Below are 13,856 nucleotides of genomic sequence, written 5' to 3' on the forward strand. Positions count from 1 at the left end.
GACCACTGTGACAGAAAATTAGGATCTGAAATCCAGACAGAAACCTGAAAGTGGGAACTGAATTAGAGATCAAAAATAAACTGAATTCATAGACTTGTTCTCCATGGTTGTGCAGCCTGCTTCCTTATACAATGCAAAAGAATGGCCATTTCCACCCGCCAAAGAATGGCAATTTCAACATTTGTCTGGGCCCTCCTACATCAGTTGTTAATAAAGAAAATGACATCACAGTCTTGTCTGCATAGTAATCTAATGTGCGTATTTTTTCCAACTACGGTTCCTTTTCCCATAATGACCCTAGTTTATTTATTTATTTTTTTATTACTTTATAAAAAATACCAATGAAGATTTCCACTTCCTCTGCTCCCCCACTTCCCTCCTGCTCCCCAAATACCTTCCCCTCTCCCACTTCATCCTGAGTGAGGGCAAGGTATCCCGATATGTGGGAAATCCAAAGCCCTCGCCCCTATATCCAGGCTTAGGAAGGTATGCATCCAAATAGAAAAGAATCCCAAAAAGCCAGTACATGCAGTAGAGACAAATCCCAGTGCCATTATCATTGGCATCTTGGTCTGCCCCAATTGTCAGCCACATTCAGAGGGACCAGTTTGATCCCATGCTCATTCAGTCCAAGTCCAGCTGGTGTTGGTGAGCTCCCATTAGTTCAGGTACATTGTCTCAGTGCGTGGAACAACCCCTCCTGGTCCTGGCTTCCTTGTTCATATTCTCCACCCTTCTGTTCTTCAACTGGACCTTGGGAACTCAGTCCAGTGCTCTGGTGTGGGATGCCCCTAGTTTATATCATGTAAAAAGATTCTGACCACCACACAAATGAACAGGCTGGTACTGTTAATTCTATATGACCCATTAAATGAGTATCCATCTATCCACTTTACATAATTAAACAAATGACCAAATAAACCTTTAAAAATGAGGATATACCTCTCAAATAGAAGATAATAATAAATAATGTGTGATTTTACCATGAATGAATTCCCTTTGCAAATGCTCTTTTTCTAATGACTTCCTTCTAGAGAGTCTCATGGAAAAAGAGATACCCAAGGAATAAGAGAGTATGGAATATGGACACAAACTCTCTGTGGGTGTTTGAATATAATTGGTTCACATAGTATCAAAGGGATTGACACATTTTAAGATGTGTGGCATTGTTGGTATGGGCATGGCCTGAGTGGAGGAAATGTGTCACTATGGAGGGTAGGCTTTGATATTCTCTATGCTCAGGATGCTGCCGAGTATATCAGTGAATTCCTCTTCCTTGCAAGATGTTGGACTCTCATCTACTCCTCCAGCACCATGACTTCTTGCATGCTGTCATTCTTCCTGCCATGATGAGAATGGTCTGAACTTCTGGTGCTGCAGGAAAGTCCCTAAATTATACAGTTTCCTTATAACAGTTGTGGTCATAGTGTCTTTTCACAGAAATAGAAACGTAACTTAAAAAATATCTCTGAAATAACTAAGGAAAAAATATTCAAATAGGTGGATTTATACCTAGTTCCCCAATATAGTATAAAAATGTGCATTTATTTCTCAAATACTTATTTCCGGATTTTTGAAAACACAATGAAAATATTAAACAAACCCAAGCTGAAACATACTAAGCATCATGTCTGAAAAAAATCTTTTTAGAACCCTGAAGGATTAAAAAACACAGGAAACATTAAACTCATACTGTACATGATGATCACGGCTTTCCCAGGATGGCTGTCTCCTTAATGTGAGAAGCAGATTCTACCATTGCAACTCACAATAAAAAGTGAAAAGACTATGCATAAAGAAATAGTAGACACAAATTGTGATGTCTCTAATGCCAAGTTAGACAGACATTTCCTGAGTCTTGAATGAATAGGTTGGGTCCAGCTCTGCACGTCTCTTCCCTGGTGATTTGCATTAACAAGACACAGGAAAAGACGCTAGAAACACTTATTATCTATGCCTTGACTATCATTCAAGTCACAGGGTTCCCCATGTTCATATCTGCTTTCCAGTCCACTTCTTCTCGTCACTTAATTTTCTCTGTCTTATTATTACATCAGTGAACATAACCCTGAAAGCTGGCTGCATGATGTTTCTTTTCATGAAGTGTTATGAGTAGCTGAGCTTCCCATCACTTACCAAAGCAACAATCATATTTAGGAATCTGTGATTGGAGACAAACTGCAGAGAGTGACAGAGAAATATATAAAAGTACCAGGATAGACTGATATAAATCAAAATGAACAAAAAATAGTGTCCAGGTAGGAAGTTTATAAGTGAGAAGGTGAAATCTAAGCCTAATAAGATGGGACGCAAATCAGTCCCACAGATTTCCTTTCAGATAAACATATGAAATCACATGTATGAAATGTGTGTGAGCTTCTTCCTCACAAGTTATTTCCTGACAGGTTGTAAAAGTTAGACAACTCCACAGACTCCAAGAGAAAGAATTTTAAGTAATTCCTTAAACTGGATTTTAGTTCACCAAAAGTAACAATACCATTTAAATTTTCTCCTGGAAGTTACAAAGATACATAAATCCTTTGAGAACCTGATATTCTCCTCTGCCTGTAGTGAATGAATATGGACCTAATTAATATAAATACTTCCATGTTTTGCTTCTAATGACTGTACAGTTTGACTCATAATATTACCTGTTTCTCTGATATTAAATCCAGACAGCATCACCTAAATGTTCCTGAGGTTCAATATCAAGTACCTCTAAGACAAACAAAGCAAATCTCAGTTTCCTGGAAAGAAATTGGAAACATTGCCTATGATTCCTTTTATGTTCTCAGGAACCTCCCCAAATGCAAATCAGTCCTCAAGCTCAGGATGAAATCCAAGGCCAAGCTGAGAGACCCCATCTCCTTCTGACTAGAGCCTCCAACACAGCATGGCTGTCCTGGTGCTGTTCCTCTGCCTGGTGACATTTCCAAGCTGTAAGTGCCTCAGGGTTTCAGGAAAGAGACCCAAGTTTTTCATCTATGGGTTATATGACTGATGGTGATGTTGCTTGTCCCTAGGTGCCCTGTCCCAGATACAGCTGAAGGAGTCAGGACCTGGCCTAGTGGAGCCATCACAGACCCTTTCCCTCACCTGCACTGTCTCTGGATTCTCATTAACCAGCTATAATGTACACTGGATCCGCCAGCCTCCAGGAAAGGGTCTGGAGTGGATGGGACCAATAGCATATAATGGAAATACATATTATAATTCAGCTCTTCAGTCCCGAATCAGCATCACCAGGGACACCTCCAAAAGCCAAGTTTTCTTAAAATTGAACAGTTTGCAAACTGATGACACAGCCATGTATTTCTGTGCCAGAGACACAGTGAGAGAACTCCAGTGTAAGCCTGCACAAAAAACTCCCTGGACACTCATGACGAGCAGGGGGTGATGAAGACCAACAGGGTCTCCCAAGACCAGTATGTGGTTGCTTAATAAGATGAGAAGTTCTAGACTCTGCTGCATGAGATTATGTTTCAAAATTAGAATCTGTGTTTTCCTCTTCCAAATACAAATAAGAAAAAAATCTTTAGAGGCATCTCTTCACTGTCATAGTCTAATAAACTTCTTATATGTTCAAATACTATAACAAATAGCTTTTCCCCTAGCTCTGTAATCTATCAATCTGCTTCTTGTTATTAGATAGAATGACATATAACTTTATATGTTTTACACACACACATATACACACATATTCACACACTTTTTATATATGCAGATATTTTAAAGGAGTCAGCAGTTATGACACTTGTTGAGGTTAGGTTCAGTTATAAGCTAGAGAACTTTAAAAGAGCTGTAATTTGTCCTCTTTGTTTTTGTACCTGTGATAAAGAAACCACAGCTTCCCTAATTTAAAGTCATTTTCCCACAACACCCTGGAAACTGAAATATCCGTAGTTTCCTTCTACACCAAGAAGGTCCCATAAAAGGATAGAATTGATTATTGCTTTTCACAGATCCCATTTCATGCATTTGCATCTTGGTAAAAATTAGTTTTGCCTGTAATTCTCTTTCTTGGTTGAGTCTTTGTGTGGTTTTGGTATCAGGGTAACTGTAGCTCCATAAAAGGAGTTTGGCAATGACTTTTTTGTTGCTATTTTGTGAAACACATTAAGAAGTATAGGTATTAGCTCTTCTTGGAAGTTCAGGTAGAATTCTGCATTGAAACCATCTGATCCTGGGCTTTTTTTGGTAGGGAGGTTTTTGATGACAGCTCCCAAGGACTAGATGAAGAGTAGAAAGAGGGAGAACATGAGCAATGCGGATGGAGAGAAAAGATGGGCATTGTAAAAGGGAACATAGTTCTGTTACATTACTGTACAGGAGTTTGGACAAATTGCAAAAATTTAATATAAAAGAAACATGCCCAACTTTCTCACTTCTATGTGAGGATCCAAAGAAAATGACATTTTCAATTAAAATTGATTATTGCATTTCAATGGTTATTTTCATATCCCACTGTTCTACTGTCTCTTACTGCCTGAGTCTCTATAAGTAAAGCCTGAGTTGTCAAATCTCACAGAGATACACACAATTACTTGTGATTGTAGTTATCATATCCCTATGATTTTCACTTAAATGCTTTCAGTATGCAATTGTCCATAAATAAATGTAGACACAGAAGTTACATTGATTATATTTCTGTAAATTAATTTATTGAATTAATGTGGCCAAATAATAATTTGTGCATTCAGATATCAGCATCCTGCAAAGGTTTCAAGTGAGTAAAAAACATATGAAAATATTATACTCTAAGACAAGAAGAAGAAAAATATTCATTGTTTCCTTGAAGCCCCTTTCATGATTGCCTCATATGATTATTTTAGTGAACATGGGGCATTTTTATTTACAAGAGTTATGCTCACTTGATGAGTTCACTGCATTTTTCTCTGGCCATTGGCCTTTGTTTCACTTGGACTGATATTCACTGTTTTTTACCGAACTGAAGCAGATTCTCCTAGTGACTTGTTTTCCATTCTAGTGAATTATTTTTCTCCGAGCTCTCACATTCATCCCGTGTCTACTGGCATAAGGAATCTCTTATACAATATCTTTTGTATCCTGTTGTATTGAAAATAAGCACATACATCTGATACATTTATTAATAAAATTTTCAATACAATTTATTAATAAATTTAACAGATATATGGAACATAAAATCATTCATGTTGCTATTGTCCACCTGCAAGATAACCTCCAGCTGCTCTATAAGCTTAAGTGACAGAGATAACATCTCTACATCTCCTTTTTGTCACTTACCAATAGGAAAGAAATCCTGAAATCTTCACCTACTGTCCACAACCTGGGGCACTCTGAAATGAATCTCTAAAATTTGTCATAATGCACAGAAATTCTTGTATTCAGAATGAATTGTAGGATGTGGACACTGGGTTCTATTTGCAGGCTTTATCAGAGAAGACCATGCTGTAAATATTGGGCTGCAATTTGAGCAAGGTTAGACACCAGTTGTTATGTTTTCCTGCTTCTCAGACAGTTTAGAGGCAGTTCTGTTTATTAACATAAGACAAATTTATCCAGAAAATTTAAAAATATGTATGTTTGGATTTTCATTGCTAAAATATATTCTCTTTCTTTTAAACATGGAAGATGTAACATTTTATGCTTCTAAATTCTATAACTGCTATCCCCTCTCTTCCCTCAACAAGGAAGCTTCTACATGTCTTAAGGAAAGATGATTTTAACGATTTTGATTTGTCACTTACAATATATTTGAAGCTGTTAATTTTTTCCATGTTCACTTTAATTTTATCATCTTCTTTTCTTCCATGTATATAAAAATAAAAACTTATTGTTTTGACACCTTCACAATGAATATACCTGTAGCTCTTGCTATTTCAGAAAGTAACTGTGACTCCATGGTTACTAGCCAGCCCACATCCGAGTCAATCAAATCCAAACCTGCCACTGCCACAATATGTAGTTTGCAACTAAATCTTTAATGCTCTATTTAAAAATAAAGATTCAGGAGTCAGAAGCTGGGCTGGCAACTCACTAGCTCAGAGAGTTGAGGAGCTGATATTTCCTCTTCATTATGGTCTCAAAATAGAGTGCATCCTACTACTCCATCAACTCAAAAATGATGGGCACAGTCAAAGTCACTTCTTACATCCTCCTGTGCACCTCTGTATCTGTGCAAATATAATTCATTTCTCAAATCCTGAGTCACCATCAGCAGGGACACCTCAAAGAGATAAGTTTTCTTAACATGCAACACTCTGTAAACTGACGACACAGACATGTATTACTGTGACTGATACACAGTGAGGGAAATCCACTGTGAGCCTGCAGAGACCCCCTATTCAGAGAAACCTGGGGAAAGGAGGGGATGCAAAGGACCAACAAGATTTCTAAAACCATTAAGGGTCACTTCAGAAATTTGAAAGCTATATACCATTATGCATGGACTTTTGCTATAATGTGGAAATATGAGGTTTCTTCTTCTAGACAAAAAAGACCAGTTGATGTCCCTCTCAACTGTTGAAGCCTTTGCAATTTTTATTAGGTAAAAAATAAAATCATTGATACCTCTAAAGTATTATAATTGATTAGAAGAAATCCAGGAATTGAAAATTTTATTGATTAACATGATAACTCTGAATCTAATAGTAGTATTTTTAGAAACATAATAATTGTTTATATCTTAAAAACTTTAAATATAAGCAAATAATGCTATAACTTAATTATGTAAAATAAAAATTTATACAGTTGATATTTATGAAAACACCTAACTAGTGTATGATACAACTTATAATCAGATAGATACATATAATCATTTATTTTTCTTCTGCCTGTATTTTTAGTAATGGTTTGACACAATTGTGTGGTGTTTGAAATTTTCTTTACCCTGTCTAACATTATGTTCTCAAATAAATGTCCACTGTTGAGTGACTACACAGTTTTTGCTTGGGGTTGGGGGTGATATCTCAGAAGATCAACTCACTCTGTATATGAAGAACATAATATTAACTGTGCTCAATATCCATACAGTTCATTGTTAGAATACTCCTCCCACTATAACTGTTTAGACATCTCAGTCTACAGTGGGTAAGCCAAGGTCAACATTCCCTTAATGTTCGTTAACCTGTAGTTAGTTTTCTGAAGTTCCACTTGAAAAAAACTCTTTTTGTATTCTTGGTATCTGACTTTCACTCAATCTTTCCAGTTCATTCAGCTCATTATGATATTTAGTTCTTTGTGAACAGAGCTGAAGAAAACATGACAGGAAGACTTTGATTGCTCATCCAGGCACTGGAGAAACACCTCACTGGTTCAGAGAACATAATGTTTTGTAGAGGATCAGTTTCAGTTTCCGACAACCACAATTGGAAGCTCATAAACACCTGCAAGTCTTGAGGACCCAGGACCCTCTATTGACTTCCATGACCACTGTTCTACGCACCATGAGCACTATATTATCCATACAGATAAATATATGAGTTATTAAAAATAAAATATTCTTGACCACGTGACAGTCACGGGACGAGAAAAGAAAAAATTCTTGAGGCAGGCCCGGGCGGCCAAGGCACCAGCACGCAGGCAAGTCCGGGCGGCAGAGGCACCGGCGTGCAGGCAGGCCCGGGTGGCGGAAGCACCGACAGTCAGGCCCGGCAGGCAGGCCTAGGCGGCGGAAGCACCGGCGCACAGACAGTTCCGGCCGGCGGAGGCACCAGCAGGCAGGCCTAGGCGGCGGAAGCACCGGCGCGCAGGCAGGCCCGGGCGGCGGAGGCACCAGCACGCAGGCAAGTCCGGGCGGCAGAGGCACCGGCGTGCAGGCAGGCCCGGGTGGCGGAGGCACCGGCAGGCAGGCCTAGGCGGCGGAAGCACCGGCGCACAGACAGTTCCGGCCGGCGGAGGCACCGGCAGGCAGGCCTAGGCGGCCGAATCAACGGCGCGCAGGCAGGCCCGGGCAGCGGAGGCACCAGCACGCAGGCAAGTCCTGGCGGCAGAGGCACCGGCGTGCAGGCAGGCCCGGGTGGCGGAGGCACCGGCAGTCAGGCCCGGCAGGCAGGCCTAGGCAGCGGAAGCAGCGGTGCACAGGCAGGCCCAGGGGGCGGAGGCACCGGCAGGCAGGCCTAGGCGGCGGAAGCACCGGCGCACAGACAGTTCCGGGCGGCGGAGGCACCAGCAGGCAGGCCCGGGCGGCGGAGGCACTGGATACAGGATAGTGCGGGCAAGAAACAGTGAAGCCTGCACTGAGAACAGATTGCCCCGCTACAATTAAATCAAACCCAATAGATAGCATCGGTAAGAGGAGATGGGCAGACGCCAAGGCAAGAATTCACCCAACAATCTGAAAAACAACATGAAAACACCGGAACCCAATGATCTTACAACACAAGGACTTGAACACCCTATCACAGGAGAAGAGGAAAAAACTGACTTTTTGAAAGCAATAGAGTCCCTTAAACAACATGTAAAAAACGCCCTCATAGAAATGGATGAGAAGTATAACAAAAAGTTTGAAGAAATGAGTAAATACGTAAATGATACCCTGGGAAGCCAAGAAAAAACGATCAAACAGGTAATGGAAACAGTCCAAGAATTGAAAACTGAAATGGAAGCAAGGAAGAAAACACAAACTGAGGACCAGCTGGATATGGCAAATATAGGTCAACGAGCAGAGACTACAGAAACAAGCATAATCAATAGAATACAAGAGATAGAAGAAAGAATCTCAGATTCTGAAGACAACATAGAGAAAATAAACGGACTGATCAAAGAAAACACCAAAACCAACAAATTCTCATCACAAAACATTCAGGAAATATGGGACACAATAAAAAGACCAAACCTAAGAATAATAGGGATAGAAGAAGGAGAAGAGGCACAGCTCAAAGGTCCAGAAAACATTTTTAACAAAATTATGGAAGAAAACTTCCCCAACATAAAGAAAGATATTCCTTTGAATATTCAAGAAGCATACAGAACACCAAACAGACTGGATCAGAAAAAAAAGTCCCCTCGCCATATAATAATCAAAACACAAAATATACAGATTAAAGAAAGAATATTAAGAGCTGCAAAGGAAAAAGGCCAAGTAACTTATAAAGGTAAACCGATCAGACTTACACCTGACTTCTCTATGGAAACCATGAAAGCCAGAAGGTCCTGGATAGAGGTACTACAGAAACTAAGAGACCATGGATGCAAACCCAAACTACTGTACCCAGCCAAGCTATCGTTCACTATCAATGGAGAAAACAAGACATTCCAGGATAAGAACAAATTTAAACAATACGTTGCCACAAATCCAGCCCTACAGAAAGTAATAGAAGGAAAATCACAACCCAAGGAATCCAACATTGCCAACACTGCCTACAATAACCCAAGCATCTAGCGACCCTTCAACAGCACAACTCAAAGAAGGGAGACACACAAACTCTTCTACCAAAAGCAGTAAGAATAACCGGAGTTAACAACCACTGGTCATTAATATCACTTAATATTAATGGTCTCAATTCACCAATAAAAAGGCACAGGCTAAGAGATTGGATACGAAAACAGGATCCAACAGTCTGCTGTTTGCAAGAAACTCATCTCAACCACAAAGACAGGCATCTACTCAGAGTAAAGGGTTGGGAAAAGGTTTTTCAAGCAAATGGTCCTAAGAAAAAAGCAGGTGTGGCCATACTAATTTCTAACAAAACTGACTTCAAACTAAAATCAATCAGAAGAGATCGACAGGGACACTTTATACTCATAACAGGAACGATTCAGCACGATGAAGTCTCAATCCTGAATATCTATGCCCCTAATATAAAAGCACCCACTTATGTAAAAGAAATATTGCTAAAACTCAAGGCAGACATCAAATCACACACACTAGTAGTAGGAGACTTCAACACACCTCTCTCACCAATGGACAGGTCAATCAGACAGAAAACTAATAGAGAATTAAGAGAATTGTTGGAGGTAATGAATCAAATGGACTTAACAGACATCTATAGAACACTCCACCCAAATAGGAAAGAATACACCTTCTTCTCTGCAGCTCATGGAACCTTCTCGAAAATTGACCACATACTTGGAAACAAAGGAAACCTCCACATATACAAAAAAATATCAGTGTCCACCTGTGTCTTATCAGATCACCACAGATTAAAGTTAGAAGGCACCAACAATGCTACCCCCAGAAAGCTGACAAACTCATGGAAACTGAACAGTCAACTACTGAACCACACCTGGGTCAAGGAAGAAATTAAGAAAGAAATTAAAGTCTTCCTTGAATTTAATGAAAACAAAGAGACAACATACTCAAACCTATGGGACACGATGAAAGCAGTGCTAAGAGGAAAGTTCATAGCACTAAGTGCCCACTTAAAGAAAACGGAGAAAGCATACATTGGGGACTTAACATTACACCTGAAAGCTCTAGAAAAAAAAGAAGCAGACACGCCCAGGAGGAATAGAAGACTGGAAATAATCAAACTGTGGGCAGAAATCAACAAAATAGAAACACAGAAAACAATCCAAAGAATCAATGAAACAAAAAGTTGGTTCTTGGAGAAAATCAACAAGATTGATAAACCCCTATCCAAACTAATTAAACGACAGAGAGAGAACACGCAAATAAATAAGATCAGAAATGAAAAGGGGGACATAACCACAGACACAGAGGAAATTCAGAGAATCATTAGATCTTACTACAAAATCCTGTATGCCACAAAACTGTAAAATGTAAAAGAAATGGACACTTTTTTAGATAAGTACCATATACCAAACCTAAACCAAGACCAGGTGAACGATCTAAATAGACCTGTTAGTCGAGAAGAATTAGAAACAGTTATCAAAAATCTCCCTTCCAAAAAAAGCCCAGGACCAGATGGTTTCAATGCAGAATTCTACCAGAACTTCCAAGAAGAGCTAATACCTATACTTCTTAATGTATTTCACAATATAGAAACAGAAGAGTCATTGCCAAATTCCTTTTATGAAGCTACAGTTACCCTGATACCAAAACCACACAAAGACCCAACCAAGAAAGAGAATTACAGGCCTATCTCACACATGAACATCGACGCAAAAATTCTCAATAAAATACTGGCAAACCGAATCCAAGAACACATTAGAAAAGTTATCCATTATGATCAAGTAGGCTTCATTCCAGAGATGCAGGGCTGGTTCAACATACGCAAATCTATCAATGTAATCAACCATATAAATAAACTGAAAGAAAAAAATCATATGATCATTTCACTAGATGCTGAAAAGCATTCGACAAAATTCAACACTCCTTTATGATAAAGGTCTTGGAGAGATTAGGGATACAAGGGTCATACCTAAATATAATAAAAGCTATTTACAGCAAGCCGACAGCTAACATTAAATTAAATGGAGAAAAACTCAAAGCCATCCCACTAAAATCAGGAACACGACAAGGATGCCCACTCTCTCCATACCTCTTCAATATAGTGCTTGAAGTTCTAGCAATAGCAATAAGACAACATAAGGGGATCAAGGGGATCCATATTGGAAAGGAAGAAGTTAAGCTTTCATTATTTGCAGATGATATGATAGTATACATAACCGACCCCAAAAACTCTACCAAAGAACTCCTACAGCTGATAAACACCTTTGGTAATGTGGCAGGATACAAAATCAACTCCAAAAAATCAGTTGCCTTCCTATACACTAAGGATAAGGAAGCAGAGAGGGAAATCAGAGAAGCATCACCTTTCACGATAGCCACAAATAGCATAAAATACCTTGGGGTAACTCTGACCAAGGAAGTGAAAGATCTATTTGGCAAGAACTTTAAGTCTTTGAAGAAAGAAATTGAAGAGGACACCAGAAAATGGAAGGACCTCCCTTGCTCTTGGATTGGGAGGATCAACATAGTAAAAATGGCAATTCTACCAAAAGCAATCTATAGATTCAACGCAATCCCCATCAAAATCCCATCAAAATTCTTCACAGATCTGGAGAAGACAATAATCAACTTTATATGGAAAAACAAAAAACCCAGGATGGCCAAAACAATCTTATACAATAAAGGATTGTCTGGAGGCATTACCATCCCTGACTTCAAACTCTATTACAGAGCTACAGTACTGAAAACGGCTTGGTACTGGCATAAAAACAGAGAAGTCGACCAATGGAATAGAATAGAAGACCCTGACTTTAGCCCACAAACCTATGAACACGTGATTTTCGATAAAGGATCTAAAAGTATTCAATGGAAAAAAGAGAGCATCTTCAACAAAATTGTGCTGGCAAAACTGGAAGTCAATCTGTAGAAGAATGAAAATAGATCCATATATATCACCATGCACAAAACTCAAGTCCAAATGGATTAAAGACCTCAATATCAGTCCAAACACACTGAACCTGATAGAAGAGAAAGTGGGAAGTACTTTACAACACATGGGCACAGGAGAACACTTCCTACGTATAACCCCAGCAGCACAAACACTAAGGACATCATTGAATAAATGGGACCTCCTGAGACTGAGAAGCTTCTGTAAAGCAAAGGACACTGTCACTAAGACAGAAAGGCAACCCACTGACTGGGAGAAGATCTTCACCAACCGCGCAACTGACAAAGGTCTGATATCCAAAATATACAAAGAACTCAAGAAATTAGACCGTAAAAGGTTAATCAATCCAATTATAAAATGGGGCACTGAGCTGAACAGAGACTTTTCAACAGAAGAAGTTCAAATGGCCAAAAGTCACTTAAGATCATGCTCAACTTCCTTAGCAGTCAGGGAAATGCAAATCAAGACAACATTAAGATACCATCTTACACCGGTCAGAATGGCTAAAATCAAAAACACCAATGATAGCCTCTGCTGGAGAGGTTGTGGAGAAAGGGGCACTCTCATCCATTGCTGGTGGGAATGCAAACTTGTGCAACCACTTTGGAAAGCAGTGTGGCGGTTTCTCAGGAAAGTCGGGTTCAACCTACCTCTTGACCCAGCAATACCACTATTGGGAATATACCCAAGAGATGCCCAAACATACAACAAAAGTATATGCTCAACTATGTTCATAGCAGCATTGTTTGTAATAGCCAGAACCTGGAAACAACCTAGGTGTCCTTCAATGGAAGAATGGATGAAGAAAGTATGGAATATATACATATTAGAGTACTACTCAGCAGTAAAAAACAATGACTTCTTGAATTTTGCATACAAATGGACGGAAATTGAAAACACTATCCTGAGTGAGGTAAGCCAGACCCAAAAAGAGGAACATGGGATGTACTCACTCATATTTGGTTTCTAGCCATAAATAAAGGACATTGAGACTATAATTCGTGACTCTAGAGAAGCTAAATAAGAAGGTGAACCCAAAGAAAAACATATAAGCATCCCCCTGAATATTAACCTTCATCAGGCGATGAAAGAAGACAGAGACAGAGACCAACATTGGAGCACTGGACTGAAGTCTCACGATCCAAAGGAGGAGCAGAAGGAGAGTGAGCACGAGCAAGGAACTCAGGACGGCGAGGGGTGCACCCACACACTGAGGCAATGGGGATGATCTATCGGGAACTCACCAAGGCCAGCTGGCCGGGGACTGCAAAAGCATGGGACAAAACCGGTCTCGCTGAACATAATGGACAATGAGGACTACTGAGAACTGAAGAACAATGGCAATGGGTTCTTGATCCTATTGCATGTAATGGCTTTGTGGGAGCCCAGGTAGTTTGGATGCTCACCTTAATAGACCTGGATGGAGGTGGGTGGTCCTTGGACCTCCCACAGGGCAGAGAAACCTGCTTGCTCTTTGGGCTGAGGAGGAAGGAAGACTTGATTGGGGGAGGGGGAGGGAATGGGAGGTGGTGGCGGGGAAGAGGCAGAAATCTTTAATAATTAAATTAATTA

At 39.8% G+C, this 13,856-nt stretch overlaps 1 gene segment (V, D, J or C); it reads left to right on the forward strand.

Moving 5' to 3' along the window:
• Window positions 1–2,893: 2,893 nt before the first annotated feature.
• On the forward strand, window positions 2,894–3,397 carry LOC130882907 (Ig heavy chain V region PJ14-like). The segment is given in 2 exon segments: window positions 2,894–2,939; window positions 3,024–3,397. Coding segments are annotated over 2 exon segments (420 nt in total).
• The last annotated feature ends 10,459 nt before the right edge of the window (window positions 3,398–13,856 follow it).

Source organism: Chionomys nivalis, chromosome 10 (assembly GCF_950005125.1).
Source record: "Chionomys nivalis chromosome 10, mChiNiv1.1, whole genome shotgun sequence".
NCBI lineage: Eukaryota > Metazoa > Chordata > Mammalia > Rodentia > Cricetidae > Chionomys > Chionomys nivalis.